General features: G+C 34.7%; 1 protein-coding gene across 2 annotated transcripts; it reads left to right on the plus strand.

The window, feature by feature from the left end:
• The first annotated feature begins 526 nt into the window (after positions 1-526).
• LOC114721154 (G-type lectin S-receptor-like serine/threonine-protein kinase At1g11330) lies at positions 527-4,455 on the plus strand. Of its 2 annotated transcripts, none has more exons than XM_028906975.1 (7): positions 527-2,225; positions 2,315-2,425; positions 2,638-2,840; positions 2,949-3,159; positions 3,318-3,555; positions 3,641-3,791; positions 3,924-4,455. In XM_028906975.1, exons 1-7 carry the CDS (start codon positions 776-778, stop codon positions 4,230-4,232), a joined length of 2,673 nt encoding a protein of 890 aa, XP_028762808.1. In that variant the 5' UTR covers positions 527-775; the 3' UTR covers positions 4,233-4,455. The 2 variants fall into 2 exon arrangements, with proteins under 2 accessions (XP_028762808.1, XP_028762809.1); XM_028906976.1 differs by having other exon boundaries at positions 2,641-2,840.
• Positions 4,456-15,234: the final 10,779 nt, after the last annotated feature.

Here is a 15,234-nt window from a genome sequence, read left to right on the forward strand (position 1 = left end):
TATAATCAGTATTTGGTCAAAATTGGCACCTTTCTATAAGGAAACAAGTCCATTGACTTAGTCACTAACTCTCAAGAGATGGGACCTATAGAAGAAAACTATAAACAAAGTGGATCCTTCATTCACGGCGCTAGCATCCTGAAGATTCCAATGCTGTGCTTCTGCTGAGATATAAGCCTGTTCTCTATTATGAACATACAGATTTTATGATCATATACACATGGATCAGCCAACACAATTGTTCTTGTTTTCAATAGCCCTTCTCCAATCCATATCAGGTAATTGTAAATCATAAGTGGAAATTAAGACTAGCAAAGGTAACACTACTGAGCCTGATGTCTCTTGATATTCCTTTTGCAGGTGTAACCTCAACAAAGTTCACAGTGGTTAACAAATGCAGCTACACAGTGTGGCCAGGCATTGCTTCAAGTGGTGACAATAATCCATTATCAACCACCGGTTTTGTTCTTAAAACTGGTGAGTCTAGGATCATCTCTGTGCCAACTTCTTGGATTGGCCGTTTTGGGGTCGAACTCAGTGCGCACAAGACTCCACTGGAAACTTCTCTTGTGTCACCGGTGACTGTGGCTCCGAGAAGCTGGAATGCAAAGGCAGGGAAGGCACACCACCTGCGACATTGATAGAAATTTCTGTTGGCCAATTCCAAGGGCTTGATTTTTATGACGTGAGCTTGCTAGGTGGGTTCAATGTTCCTGTAGCGGTTGTTCCTCACGGTGGTTGTGGAGAATGCAAGAGCACATATTGTCTGGCAGATATGATCAAACTATGCCCTTCAGAGCTGAGGGTAATGAGCAAAGATGGAAAAGTGGTGGCGTGCAGGGGCCCTTGTGCGGCAGATGGCTATGAAACTTGTGCCAACAGGCCTGCCAAGCCCTCCTCTTCTGCAGAAGTATACAAGAGCGTTTGCCAACATGCCTATAGCTACCCGGAAGACGATCATCTAAGCATGTTCCCGTGTCAAGGTGCAGATTATAATATCACCTTTTGTGAATCACCCTACACAGATTTGGACACTTCTGGCTCCTCATCATGCACGGAAACCATCACAACATCTCATTACATCAAGGATCCAAATACAATAAGCTCCAAAGGGGGTTTGTTCACACTAGGGTTCTTCAGTCCAGAAAATTCCACAAATCGCTATGTGGGAATTTGGTACATGTCCAATTCAACTATTGTATGGGCAGCTAACAGAAATCGACCATTAAGGGATACTTCAGGAATTTTTAAGGTATCTGAAGATGGCAATCTTATCGTATTAGATGGGCAAAACCAAACCATTTGGTCATCAAATGTATCAAATATTTCATCTACTACTAGTTTTCAGATTTTAGATTCTGGAAACCTTGTCCTAACCGATAACTTGACGAAAACCATATGGCAAAGTTTTGAGCATCCTTCAGATACATTGTTGCCAAGCATGAAAATTACAAGCAACGAAAGAGCAGGGGAGAAACAAAAGTTAACAGCATGGAAAAATCAGTCTGATCCATCCGTTGGCAATTTTTCTATGAGCCTAGAACAACTAAATTTTGCAGAACTGTTCATATGGAATGGAACTAGCCCCTATTGGCGTAGTGGTCCATGGAATGGCCAAGGCCTTACAACAGTCCTCAGGATGAGTTCCGAGTATGATAATGGTGCTGACGAGATGGTTGTTAGGTTATCAAATGGGTCTGACATCAAAGAGATAGTTGTTTTGAATGCAAAAGGGAAGTTATTACATAAACAATGGGATGATACTAAGAGGAGATGGCTAGAAACAAATCTTTTTCAAAATTCAGATTGTGATGTCTATGGTATATGTGGGGAATTCGGAATTTGCAATTCAAAGAGCGCACCAATCTGCAGTTGTTTGAGTGGGTTTGAACCAAGAAATAATGAGGAATGGAATAGACAAAATTGGACAGGTGGTTGTGTTGGGAAATCAACTCGACGATGTGAGGAAATGAAAAATGGGAGTTTCAATGGAAAGGAAGATACCTTTTTCCATCTGCAAAATGTTAAAGCACCAAACTTTGGAGAACAATCATCTCATTCAGAAGATGAATGTAGAACCCATTGCTTGGAGAACTGCACTTGTAAAGCATATTCATATAATTCAGTGCTTGGCTGTATGACTTGGAAAGAAAATCTAATTGACATACAACAGTTCTCAAATGCAGGAATTGACTTATATATTCGTGCAGCCAAGTCAGACTTTGGTATCTAAATTTTCTTAGAATACTTGAAATTTAGTTCTTTTAACTCTATTTTTTGGCATGAATTTCCTTACCTTTGTCTTTCATCACAGATAAGAAGAGGCATAGAACATTCATCATTATCATTGTTGCAGTAATAGGAACTATCATTATCAGTGTCACTTGTTCATGCTTCTTATGGAAATGGAAGGCAAAACATTCAGGTATTATTCCTTTTCATATCATCTTAGTTTCAAATCCTACCACATCTATTAGCTTTAAAATGACATATGCATTCAGGATTTAAATATATAAGGCATTTTCAAAAGCAATATTCATATAGGTAGATGTCTTTTGGTTAGTCATGTTTCCACATTTTTCAAATGAAGCACTTCCATCTCTTTCTCCTGTAAATACATTAAATTCATACGACCAGCAGGAAAACGGCATAGCAAACAGGTCTTGTTAAAAAGGGATGGTGCAAATGTAGACAAAACAAGCGGCAATATTATTGGAAAATTGTCACAAGTTAAATTCCAGGAGTTATTGGTCTATGATTTTGAAAAGGTTGCAATGGCTACAAACAACTTTCAATTGACCAATAAACTTGGGCAAGGCGGTTTTGGTCCTGTCTATAAGGTATTTAATTTCATGAATTATTAGTCAGTTTAATTGGCAAAAAAAAAAAAAATCAGTTTAATTCAAATTCATTATGTGTAACAACTGTTTAATGGGATTTTCTTCAAGGGAACACTCCAAGATGGTCAGGATATAGCAGTTAAGAGATTATCAAGAGCATCTGGACAAGGACAAGAGGAATTCATGAATGAGATGATTGTCATTTCCAGGCTTCAACATCGTAATCTCGTAAAACTTTTAGGTTGTTGTATTGAAGGAGAAGAAAAGATGTTGATCTATGAGTACATGCCAAATAAAAGTTTGGATGCATTTATTTTTGGTTGGTTTTTCTGATCCCTTATGCTCTAGCTCTTTCTAGTCATATGCATAATTAAGGGAACAAGACAACATTTGTTTGTAACAGTCTTTCTTACAGGTATTTGAGTTTTCTTTATGGTATGGACAAAACTTATATAACCCTCTCCTCTACTATTGTAGATCCAGAGAAAAGCAAACTTCTAGACTGGGGAAAGCGTTTTGTCATTATTGAAGGAGTAGCTAGAGGAGTACTTTATCTTCATAGGGACTCTAGACTAAAAATTATACATAGGGACCTAAAGGCAAGTAATATCTTGCTAGATGAGAACTTGATTCCAAAGATATCAGATTTTGGCATGGCTAGAATTTTCAAAGGAAGTGAAGATCAAGCTAACACAAGAAGAGTTGTCGGAACCTAGTAAGTTTTCCTTCCCTATCTAATATTATAGTAGCATACTAACTAGTGAGTACTATAACAATTATTTGTTTTACTCAAAATGCAGTGGCTATATGTCTCCAGAATATGCTATGGAAGGATTATTTTCAGAGAAATCAGATGTGTTTAGCTTTGGAGTTTTACTATTAGAGATTATAAGTGGAAGAAGAAACTCAAGCTTTTATAATAATGAGCACTCTCTTAGCCTTCTAGGATTTGTAAGTCTCTACTTTTTATTAACTTCCTAAATACCTAATTAGAAAGTTCTATTATTAATTATTGATTTTACTCTCAGCTCTAAGGCTTCCAAAGGTAATAATTATATATGATTCTTTTGTTATGTGTTTTAGGCATGGAAATTATGGAATGAAGGAAACATTGTAAAGCTAATAGACCCGAAAACATCTAATCAAAACCTGGAGAAGGATATATTGAGGTGCATACACATAGGACTTCTGTGTGTACAAGACCTTGCAATAGAGAGGCCAGGTATGAGCACTGTAGTTTCTATGCTTAATAGTGAGATTGTCAATCTTCCTCCTCCAAGGCAACCTGCGTTCATCCAATGGCAGAGTATATTGAATCAATTGACCCCAGAAGAGAATCAAAGATTATTTTCTAACAACGAAGTTAGTATTAGTGACATACAAGGCAGATAGCAACATTACCAATCTATGAGTAAAATAGCATAGTTTTGATAAATAACTTCCTAGTTGTTACAATCTTGGTGGTGTGATGTATCTAGTGCTATGCATGTGCTTTCCCCATTTTTTGTGTTCTTTTTTAATTTAATTTCTGTTTCTCAGATAAGGATTCCATCTGAAATCATGGTACGAATTGTAACATTTAGCAATTTTAAATCCATTCAGGTTTTACTCAAAAGTTTCTCTAACATTGTCACAATAATGAAACAGAACTGGTCACCTCCAGTTTAAATCCATTCAGGTTTTACTCAAAAGTTTCTCTAACATTATCACAATAATGAAACAGAACTGGTCACCTGCAGCCAGTCACGCAATTGTGAGATGAGTGCTCACTTTATTGTTCCCTTAAGATCAGTTACTTAAAATTACTCATAAAAATCCTACCAAACTTCATAATTTCAGACTAAGCTCCACCAGAGTTTACTCCAGTTCTAGTTCTTTTTCGCTGTTTTTGGGGAAGGATTTTAATTGAAAGCATGCTGTGAATTGTAATATTAATGATTTGAAACCCGTAAAGTTACCAAAAGAAATAAAAGATCTATTCCTCAACTGATGTTTCCCCAAGAAAACTAATGTTGCAGTTGCAGATGATCATATTATATTTATGATCCTTATGCTATGCATGATTGTTTTAGATTATTACAATGATGAAATATCAAAATCTTAGATGCTTTCTTCCATGTTTTAGTCACTAGAAACTCTAAGATTCATAAATTATTTGCAGCATCGCTTGGAACCTCTTGTACATGTAATGTATCACCAAAACATATACTAGTTTGATTATACAGCCTTCCAATGGTAAAAATATGGCAGAATAATTTTTCTGACTAGATTTACCCAAAGTACCTTTTTAGCACCTCTAATGACCCATAAAATCTATCAAAAATAAAGCAAACAGAACACAAACTACAACAAGTTCTGTAAAATTTCAAGGGAAGTGAAAAAAATATTATCATACAATGCCTAAAACACAACATCCCATACCCAGATGTAGCTAGTTCCAGTTAAGAGGTCGAAGTTAAGAACTAATTTTTGAACGTTTGGGAAATAAATTAATGGGCAGAAAATTACACAGCTTTTCACGACATGTGAAGTAGTTATAATTAACTTGTGAAGTCCAGAAAACATGTCTACTTTCAACCAATGCATATTGTATAATCTCTGATCAGTGATCACTTAAGGAGTTTCAAATGTCGGGTGAAGGTGGAAAATTACAAATCCATCTTCTATCACTTGTATAATAAACCAACCACGGGGTAAATAACACCTTAGATTATCTTAGAATTTAGACCCAAAATAAATAGACTTGCACTAAGACAATTACTATTTGCAAAGTGATTCCAGGAGATGGGGTGACTGCCTAACATAGAATACTTATTCTTGATGTATGTTTTAAGAGTACTAGACAAAAGTACCATCAAGTGGTAAAACCCAGGGTTAGGTGGTGGCAGTTAAAGGGTGAGAAACAAGAGTTATTCAAAAGGACCCTTTTAGAGGAAGGGATTTGGGAGTCGCAGGGAAATGCAAACATGATGTGGGAAGAGATAACTACAAAGGTTCGTTTGGTAGGTAAAGAAATTTTGGGAGAATCCAAAAGTCTTGGTCAGAGAGATAAGGAGACTTGGTGGTGGGATAAGAGTGTGCAAGAGAAAGTCAAACAGAAAAGAGATTGTTTTAAGGCCATACACTCGTGCAATAGTGTAGAAAACCAGAAAAAGTATCAGTTGGCTAAAAAAGAGACGAAGAAAGCAGTGAGCGAAGCACGTACTAAAGCTTATGAAGGGTTTTATCAGGAGTTAGAAACAAAGACGGGAGAAAGAAATATTTACAAGATTGCGAAGCAAAGGGAAAGGAAAAAGAGAGATCTGGACCAAGTAAAGTGTATAAAGGATGAAGATGGTAAAGTGTTAGTTACTGATGGTGATATTAAAGACAGATGGGAGGCTTATTTTTATAAGTTGTTTAATGAGGGAAGCAATTATGCAACTCAGGACTTACAGGACTTGCTAATTAACGAAGATGATCAGAATTTGGCTTTCTACCGCAGGATCCGTATCAGAGAGGTTAAGGCAGCTCTCAAGAAAATAAACAATGGAAAAGCCGTTGGGCCTGATGGTATCCCTATTGAAGTTTGGAAATGTCTGGGAGATGAGGGTGAGGTGTGGCTAACCAAGCTTTTTAATGAAATTTTACACTATAAGAATATGCCAGATGAGTGGAGGAGAAGCATTTTAGTTCCTATTTACAAGAATAAAGGAGACATTCAAAACTGTGCAAGCTACAGAGGGATAAAACTTATGAGTCATACAATGAAGTTGTGGGAAAAAGTGATGGAATATAGGTTGAGGCTGGAGACTTCTATTTCAGAAAACCAATTTGGATTTATGCCAAGGAGATCTACTTTGGAAGCAATCTATTTACTAAGAGGGTTAATGGAAAGATATAGAAGTAAAAGAAGAGATTTATATATGGTCTTTATTGACGTGGAAAAGGCTTACAATCGTGTGCCAAGAGAAGTAATGAGGAAGACTTTGGAAAAAAAAAAAAGGTGTACGGGTTGCTTATATCAAAGCCATACAAGATATGTATGAGGGGGTAACTGCTAGTGTAAAGACGCCTGGAGGTGAGACAAAGGACTTCCCTATTCAGATTGGCCTACATCAGGGATCCTCTTTGAGTCCGTACTTGTTCAACATTGTTCTGGATGTTCTAATTGAACCTATTCAAGAAAGAATCCCTAAGTCCATGCTTTTCGCGGATGATATAGTTCTCATAGCGGAATCAAAAGAAGAGATTAACACTAGATTGGAGTTATGCAGAAGGACTTTGGAGTCGAAAGGTTTCCGCTTGAGCAAGAACAAAACAGAATATGTGCATTATGATTTTGGGGGGAGGCAAAGCAATGGGGATTTGGAGGTGAAGATGGGGGAGCAAATCATTCCTCAAGTATCAAAGTTTAAATACCTAGGATGCATTATACAGGAGGATGGGGAAATTGATGGAGACGTTTCTCATAGAATACAAACTGGCTAGTTGAAGTGGAGGAAAGCTACCAGAGTTATTTGCGATAAGAACATACCTGAGAAACTTAAAGGAAAATTTTATCGGACTACTATAAGACCAGCTATGTTGTATGGTAGTGAATGTTGGGCAATAAAGGGAAAACAAGAGCACAAAGTTGGGGTAGCAAAAATAAGGATGTTGAGATGGATGTGTGGTCATACAAGAAAAGATAGGATTCCAAATGAAAATATCAGAGCAAGAGTCGGTGTGGCACCTATCCAAGAGAAAATTGTTGAAAATCACTTAAGATGGTTTGGACATGTGCAGAGAAGGCCAATGGAGGCCCTGGTGAGGAGGGTGGATCAGACAAGATGGAGTCCCATAAAAAGGAACAGAGAAAGACCAAGAAGAACACTTAATGAGGTCATTAAACGAGACCTTCTAATCAACAACATATCTAAGGACTGGGTTGTTGACAGAACACGATGGCGTTGTGTGATTCATGTAGCCGACCCACCTAGTGGGATAAGGTTCGTTGTTTGTTTTTTGTTTGTTAAGACAATTACTGTTTCCAAAATATATTACACTAGAACAGTGGTTACGTAGAATTACATGATGCTGAGACAGGAAGTCGGTCTCCTGTATAACCATAATCACTTTCTATATTCGAACCTACTTATTCTACCAACCCTTTCCCTTTCTGCCAATATTACTGTAATTTAAGTGTTACAACTTTAATGGCTTTCATCGTCAACCACCAGAAGCGATCAAATTACAGCCTCCTGCCGATAAAGCTAACAAATATAGAAATTAAAGCACCACCAATATTGTATTTCAAGCCTAAAATTAAAAACACTACATCAATTGCCTTAAACAAAAATATATTCAATCATTATTGTATAGTCGTCCCCAAGACCTTAAGAAAATTTCAGGTTTTTTCGACCAAACATGTCAAAAACACCTCAGACTTATCTCTGTTTTCCTTACAGCAATGCTCTTGTTCATGGTAAAGGGGCATACCTTTATAAGCTGGAATATCATTAAGAACTCCAAACTGCCATCAAAGAATTCTCTTCTCCTCTGTTCTCAATTTCAGACAAAAATAGGCCTTTTTGTAGTAGTGAAAAGCCAATGCCAGAGCACTGTTGTACCACCTAACTCTAGAGACTTGATATTAAATTTGTTTACTAACATAGAACCACTTTTTAAATTATAAAATGCCCAAAAATCTAAACGTTTTAAAACTTTTCTTTAAAACATCTTAGGGCACTGAATGAGATTTTTCAAAAAACATTAAAAGTCCAAATCTTGTTTTGAAACCAAGTTAGTGTTTCAATCTCTATAGTAAATTACTGATTAAACTCCATGATATATTACAATACCCGGGTTCAAATTAAACTTCATTTGAACCAGTACTCACTCTATATAACTATTCTATAACCATATTTAACCTGTTACGATCTACAAGGTTTAATACATGCACTACCCTGATTTCCAACCTGCTTAATTGAACGTCCATAATCATAATTATAATAACAGTTAAGAACTAATATCATACACTTATATAGAGGCCATCTTCAATGATGGCACTTACCTGTATGTCGGTTGTCTTCACCCACACATTTATGTTAAATACAAGTATCCAACATAAGCCCAAAAGATATATATACAACTTCCATGTATAATAAATTTATCTACAGAATGTCCTCACTCTTGCTTCATTTAGTAACCTTTCACTTTATAAGTTTCACATTTCTTCTTCTTTTGGCTCCCGTAGGCTGAACCCCACACACACACACATATTTATGAAACTTCATAACCATTGCTTCTAAACTTGAACACTTTAATCTTAAATCAATTCTTATCATTTAAACTCTCATAATTATTTGCACACCTGATCACTTTCAACAACTCTAAATCAATTAACTCCCTAATCTTTTAGCCATCTGTCTAAGGTGCCTTATATAAAGCAATTAAAACTCCCTTAAACCAATAAATCGAGCTTCAAAATTCCATCCAACAACATTAGGTATCTTATTATAATTTCACTTATGTTCATATCTCCATCCTGAACTCCTTTTTTTTTTGTCCTTTTTGATGAACACCATCCTAAACTTCAATTCCAACTAAAATTTACTAACTTTTAATTCAATATCAATCCATAAAATTTTCAGCTCGAGAAGAATGTTTAATCATCATTCTAAATTCTTCAACTAAGATCTGTATAGTTAAGTCACTCATTTATTGTGGCCTCAAACAGTAAGACTTACAGTTTCCGCAAGTTCCAGCTTTTATAGTTTTTTTTTTTTAATAATTACATAATGGGGTCATGAATTCACTCAATACTTAATTCTCCCCATTCAACTAGATTACAATATTCTTTTAGTCTTAAAGTTCTTAAACTACGTCCTGTTAAAAACAGGACAGCAACTTCCAAGCACCTTAAACTTCAATTTTCGAACTCACCATGCCTTTCTAACATTACACTAACAATAACAATCTTATCATTCAATCTCCCTTGTTTTTAATCCAATTTAACACCTTACCAAATCAAACAATCCCAACTTCACAACATTAATTTAATCATCACTTACTTCTATGTCCCTAAAGAAATTTTAGGATCTAAAATAACTTCTTGACAATCTAATACCAACATTGCACTACAAAGTAGGTCTTATATTAAGATATATTAAGGACCACAGGGACTACATATATAATGTTTTGCTCTTTCTAATTACATGAACCGAAACCACACACACAAATATATAGGTATGTATGTATGTTCTTATATCATTTAAACACCTATAATTTCCGCTTCCAAAAGTCCTATTACAATCCACACTTATTACATTACTTATATCGATATGTATAAGTATTTTGCCTCTTCTTAATTATTCAATCAGCTGCCTAATTAAATCTAGAAATTTTTATCTTAACAAACATCATACACACACTACCTTTCTATTCTTTCGCAACTCCTTAATACTTTCAAACACCTAAGCTTTCGTTCTTATCCAAACTTGAAACCATATTGCCCTTGAAACAGCAACCTAATTTAATTCTAATCTTAACCGTATTATTAATCATAAAACTGAATATATATGTATCGCCTCATTTCTCTCCAATCTTGTTAGAACCCCACACCCCAAAACGAGGAAAACACAGGCCCCCTTTCGAAAGTCTTGAACCAGCGAGAATAAAACACATGCAACAGCAAATAATACACCAACAAGCTTCACTCTACGCTCTCCCATTCCTTACGCAAAAATAGACAGCATGTTCACCCACCAAGACCAGTTTTTCTTCGATATTTTCCTAACCAAACAGCACCCAACGAAGATGAAGGAGGAATTGAGGGACTCACCTTGACCGGATATCACAACTGCCTGCAAGATCCTCATTCTTTGTTGACCATCCTTCGCCGTTGCTCTTCCTCTGGTTTTCTCGCGGTTCTCTCTCAACGCTCTCTGGTCAGTTCACAGTTCACAGGTGAAGAATGAGGAGGGAGGAAGAGGTGACTCATCGAACAATTGGAGGAGAGGGCAGCACGTGTGACATTTGCGGGCAACATTTGCCTCCAGGTTCAAAAAAGGAGTCAGACCGGATCAAACCGATAATTATTAAAATAATATTTTTTTATTTTTAATATAAAAACTAATTGAGTAATTTAAGTAGATTAAAAAAAAAGTTAAATCAATTATTTATAATAAATAAATATTATCTTTTCTAAAATATCCTTACTAATTAAGTATATTTGAATAAAAGTACTACTCCTCCGGTTCTAAATATAAGACCCTTATACTAGTGTGTATAAGGGTCTTATATTTAGGATCGGATGAGTACTATTATAAGGACTGTCTTAGGAAAAATATAAAAGGCTAAATGATTGTGGTCTTATAGTTAGAATCAAAATCAAAATGAAACAAATTTTTATATTAAAGAGCGGAGCTACTATAATTTAATTAAATCATATCAAGTGACTCGCAATTCCATTTAGATTTTTTTCCACGGCAACCTATCTCCATTTCTGTTGTCATATTCACTATTTGATGCTTTCCTTGGCTACCACGAACAGGCCTTCTGAACAAATCTAGAAAACCCAAGTCCACAAAACTCCACACTTTTATTTACCTCTTTATATGAAATGCAACCATCTTTCTCAAAGATACAAGAGCCTTTTGTTAGAGTAGTAGCTTCACCCTAAGTAAGGGTGAATTGGGCGACATTAAAACAATTTATAACTTAATATTATTCAAATAAACAGGGTGATTAAGAGTAAGAAAGATTTCAAAGAAGGAGTAGTTGAGGAGGAAGAAGACACACGCAATTTATACTGGTTTAGTCAAACCATTTGATCGACACTCAATTTCCAGATCACCTCTGAGAATTCTACTAAATTCTTCATGATTTGAAAGGTTCTTGGTACCTCAACATAACAATTGATACCTTTTAATCACTTTTTCATACTTCCTTTAAGGATATAACCCAGTGAGGATTCTTATAGTCTTAAGTTTCTCACTAACATAACAAAGGCTTTTATAAACTCTCTTGTACAGTATGAATGCTAATCATTGAAGCTTAGGTAACTCAGAATAACAAAGTAATGAATGAGCAAAATAAATGCAGCAAAGTAATAGTTCGTGTTTGTTAATGCTCCAATGAATACTAGATCTATTTATGGTTGATCTTTTCTAAGTATCCATTAGACTCAAAACATTGTATCCGTTGGAAAGGACACTGAATGGGAGGGTAGCTTGTAATGGTTGTATAGCATTTAATACTTTTGATATAAAGTGGCTAACCAATGTCATTTTCCCATTGATCCTTTAATCCTACGATAATCTTACTCAAAACATGTCATTAGTGGTTATCAAGTCATTAACATTGAAGAACAACCATAACTTTGAATTAAAACATAAGGTCTTTGATTTTTATCGGAGATTAAGCTGGTCAGATTGAACATCTTTACTCGACAAAGTTTTCGTGTAGAAGATGAATCAATAATATTCTTGAGAAAGGTCAAAAGAAAACTTTTACTAACTTAAAAGCTGAAGGATTAAAACTCTAGCATTTAAGCAAGAAGGCGATTACTTGATAAGTTTATCGAGAAGCCTTTGTAAATCTTATCTCAAGAATAAGAGTTTTGAAACATAGTTCTCAAAAATTTTATTGATAACTATGAAAGTATTGAGACCAAAACTCAAGTAAATTATCAAGAAACAGGTTACTCGAAAATATTATTGTAAAATGTCAGAAATCCTTATTATACAATAAAAGCCAAATATAGTTCTAGAAAAATTTATCAAGTTAAAATGCTGGATAAAAAGAGATAGAATCATAAAACTCAAATTGAAGATCGAGCAATCAGATATTTGATTACTTTTTCGTGAAAGTGAGCTAGAAAGCAAATTCTTTTTAAACGAACAAATCGATAAGTTTCTTGAGAAGCTGTAAACTTGAGTATATATTCGAGTTTAAAAGATTTAAAATAACTTTTTGCACAAAACAGCTAAGATACTTGAGAGAATAATGGAGAAGATAAAACTCGAGAATTTATTCAATAAATTGAGTAAAGACAAATTAAATTTTAAGAAGAACTTCTTTTAAAGTCAAAGGCCAAAACTCTAGTTTGAACTCGAGCGGGGAAGAGTTCAATAATTTTGTTGAAAACTATTGGTTGAAAGACTTTAACTTTCTTTCATACACTTCAAAACCAGAGAATGTTATTGAGAAAACTGGTGACCAATAACCTTATCGAGAAACTTCTTTAGAAATCTTTTTTAGCAAAACTTGATAATATTATTGAGAGAAACTATAACTTATCTAAAAGCATTTTAGCTGGAACTCGAGCACTTAATTGGTTTTGTAGAGATCCTAAGAGCTAATACTTTTCTCATCGTCAAAACTTGATACTAATAGCTTAATTGTCCCATTCAACCATGAATCTTCTACTTCTCACATAAGCATCCAGTGAGAAATCCATTTCATCTGAAAACAAATAGCTTTTGTCTCATGAGGCTTAACTCCATGATTTCATTGGTAAAGATGAATTAAGCTGCGCGGTGTGTAATATCCTAAATTAATTTTTAGGATTTATGTAAATATTTTCATTATAATTAAAAAAATATTTTTATTATAATAAAATAAATAATATTTTAATATATTATATATATTAAAAAAAAAAAAAGGTCACAGCTTTCCACCGAATTCGGTGGAAAGCTGAACCGTTGAAAAAGGGAAGGAAGAAAATGGGGGGAGAGGAATTAATGAGGGAAGAAAAAAATGAAAGGTAGTTGGGAAAATGAAGGATAAAAGAGAGAGAGGGAGGCTAAAAATGAGAGTGCAAAGAAGGAAAGAGAGTTTTGTGCATGTGCAAGAGCGAAAGGAGCATACCAGTGAAGGAAAGAACAAGTTTTGAAGATATTTTAGGTACATAAAATTACTTCTTGTTATCAAACTTTCTTTATGAATATTTCCTATATATTTTGAGCTTCCTATTTACATTATTATTATAGTGATTGAAGAAAATTTTGAGACTTATATATGATCTAAGTATGAGTTTTGACAAAAGATGACTATAGAAATTTAGAAGTGAATGAGTTGTTAATTTTAATCGGTTAGATTTGTCCATTTGTTGGTTTTTAGTATTTAAATTAATTTTTCTAGTTGAAAAATCTGTTATATATGATTTATATTATATTTTTACCGATTAAATTCAAGTTAAGTAATTTATTTGGATTGTTTGATATATTATTAAATTTTAATCGGTCTAGTTTTATTTATTGGTGACTGACTGAGGTTTTTAAAATAATTATTGTAGCTAAAAAATCTATTATTTATGGAAATATATATTTATGGTAGTTGTACCATTAAGTTTTGACTATATTATTTAGTTAGAAATATTTGAAGTATATTAAATTTTTGATAGTTTGATTTTGAGGTTTAAACTTAAAAAGAGTATTTTTAGAATTTATAAACTAATAATTTTATATTTGGAAATTGTTGAAAATCTTTTTATTAAGGTAAATAATTTGGAGGTGGTAAATAAATAATTTGGGGGTTGTTAGAAATTTTAAGTTGTTTCTAAAATACTTAATAATTTTGGGTTATGAGAATTGCGGGAATTTAGAGTAAAATTTAAATAATATAGAGAAGTTTAATTAATTAATTAATTAGTTTATATTAATATGTGGTTATATTAATTGTGTAGATTAATTATTGGTTGAGCAAAGGATTGACCTTGTGGTAATCCTTAGTATTGCTTAGGGGTGTGCATGAAGCCCAAATGCCCGCTAAGCCCGCCCAAGCCCGAAGAAAAATTGCCCTGCCCAGCCCAAAAAAAAGGAGCCTGAAAAAGAATGGGCATCTTTGGGCTGGGCATTTCATGGGCAGGGCTGGGCATCGGGCGGGACATGCTGCCCTGCCCATTTGGCCCTGCCCAGATTATATTTATATATATTATAATTTATAAAATAATATTGATATATTACATTTCTTTACCCAAAAAAAAGTTATTCCCTCATCTTTGCAATTTAATTTATTATTGTTACATGTCTGTTAGTTTTCCATCTTAGGGGTCTAATTTTTCTAAAAAAAGCAATAGTATCTTGCTTTTAACTTTTCTCTTCATGAGCTTTATTGAGTACATCCTATGAAATGTAATTTTCAGTTATGGACGAAAGTTTTTTTACATGTGATATCAATAGGTCATCACTATTTGGGCAACGAAGCCCGCCCTGCCCAGTCCGCCCATGCCCAAACCCAAAATGGTTAGGGCTTCTATGGGCAGGGCGGGCAGCGAGCTGCAAAAGCAGCCCGTTCATATTTTTCGGCCGGGCATCGGGCAGGGGTCTTGCCCTCCCAGCCCTGCCCATGTGCACCCCTAGTATTGCTTTGGCGAGAGGTAACCACTTTCCACTTGTTATATGTGCTAATATGTTGTTTGTGAGTATTT

Source organism: Neltuma alba, unplaced genomic scaffold (assembly GCF_004799145.2).
Source record: "Neltuma alba isolate B1F8T4 unplaced genomic scaffold, ASM479914v2 tig00012013_pilon, whole genome shotgun sequence".
Classification (NCBI taxonomy): Eukaryota; Viridiplantae; Streptophyta; class Magnoliopsida; order Fabales; family Fabaceae; genus Neltuma; species Neltuma alba.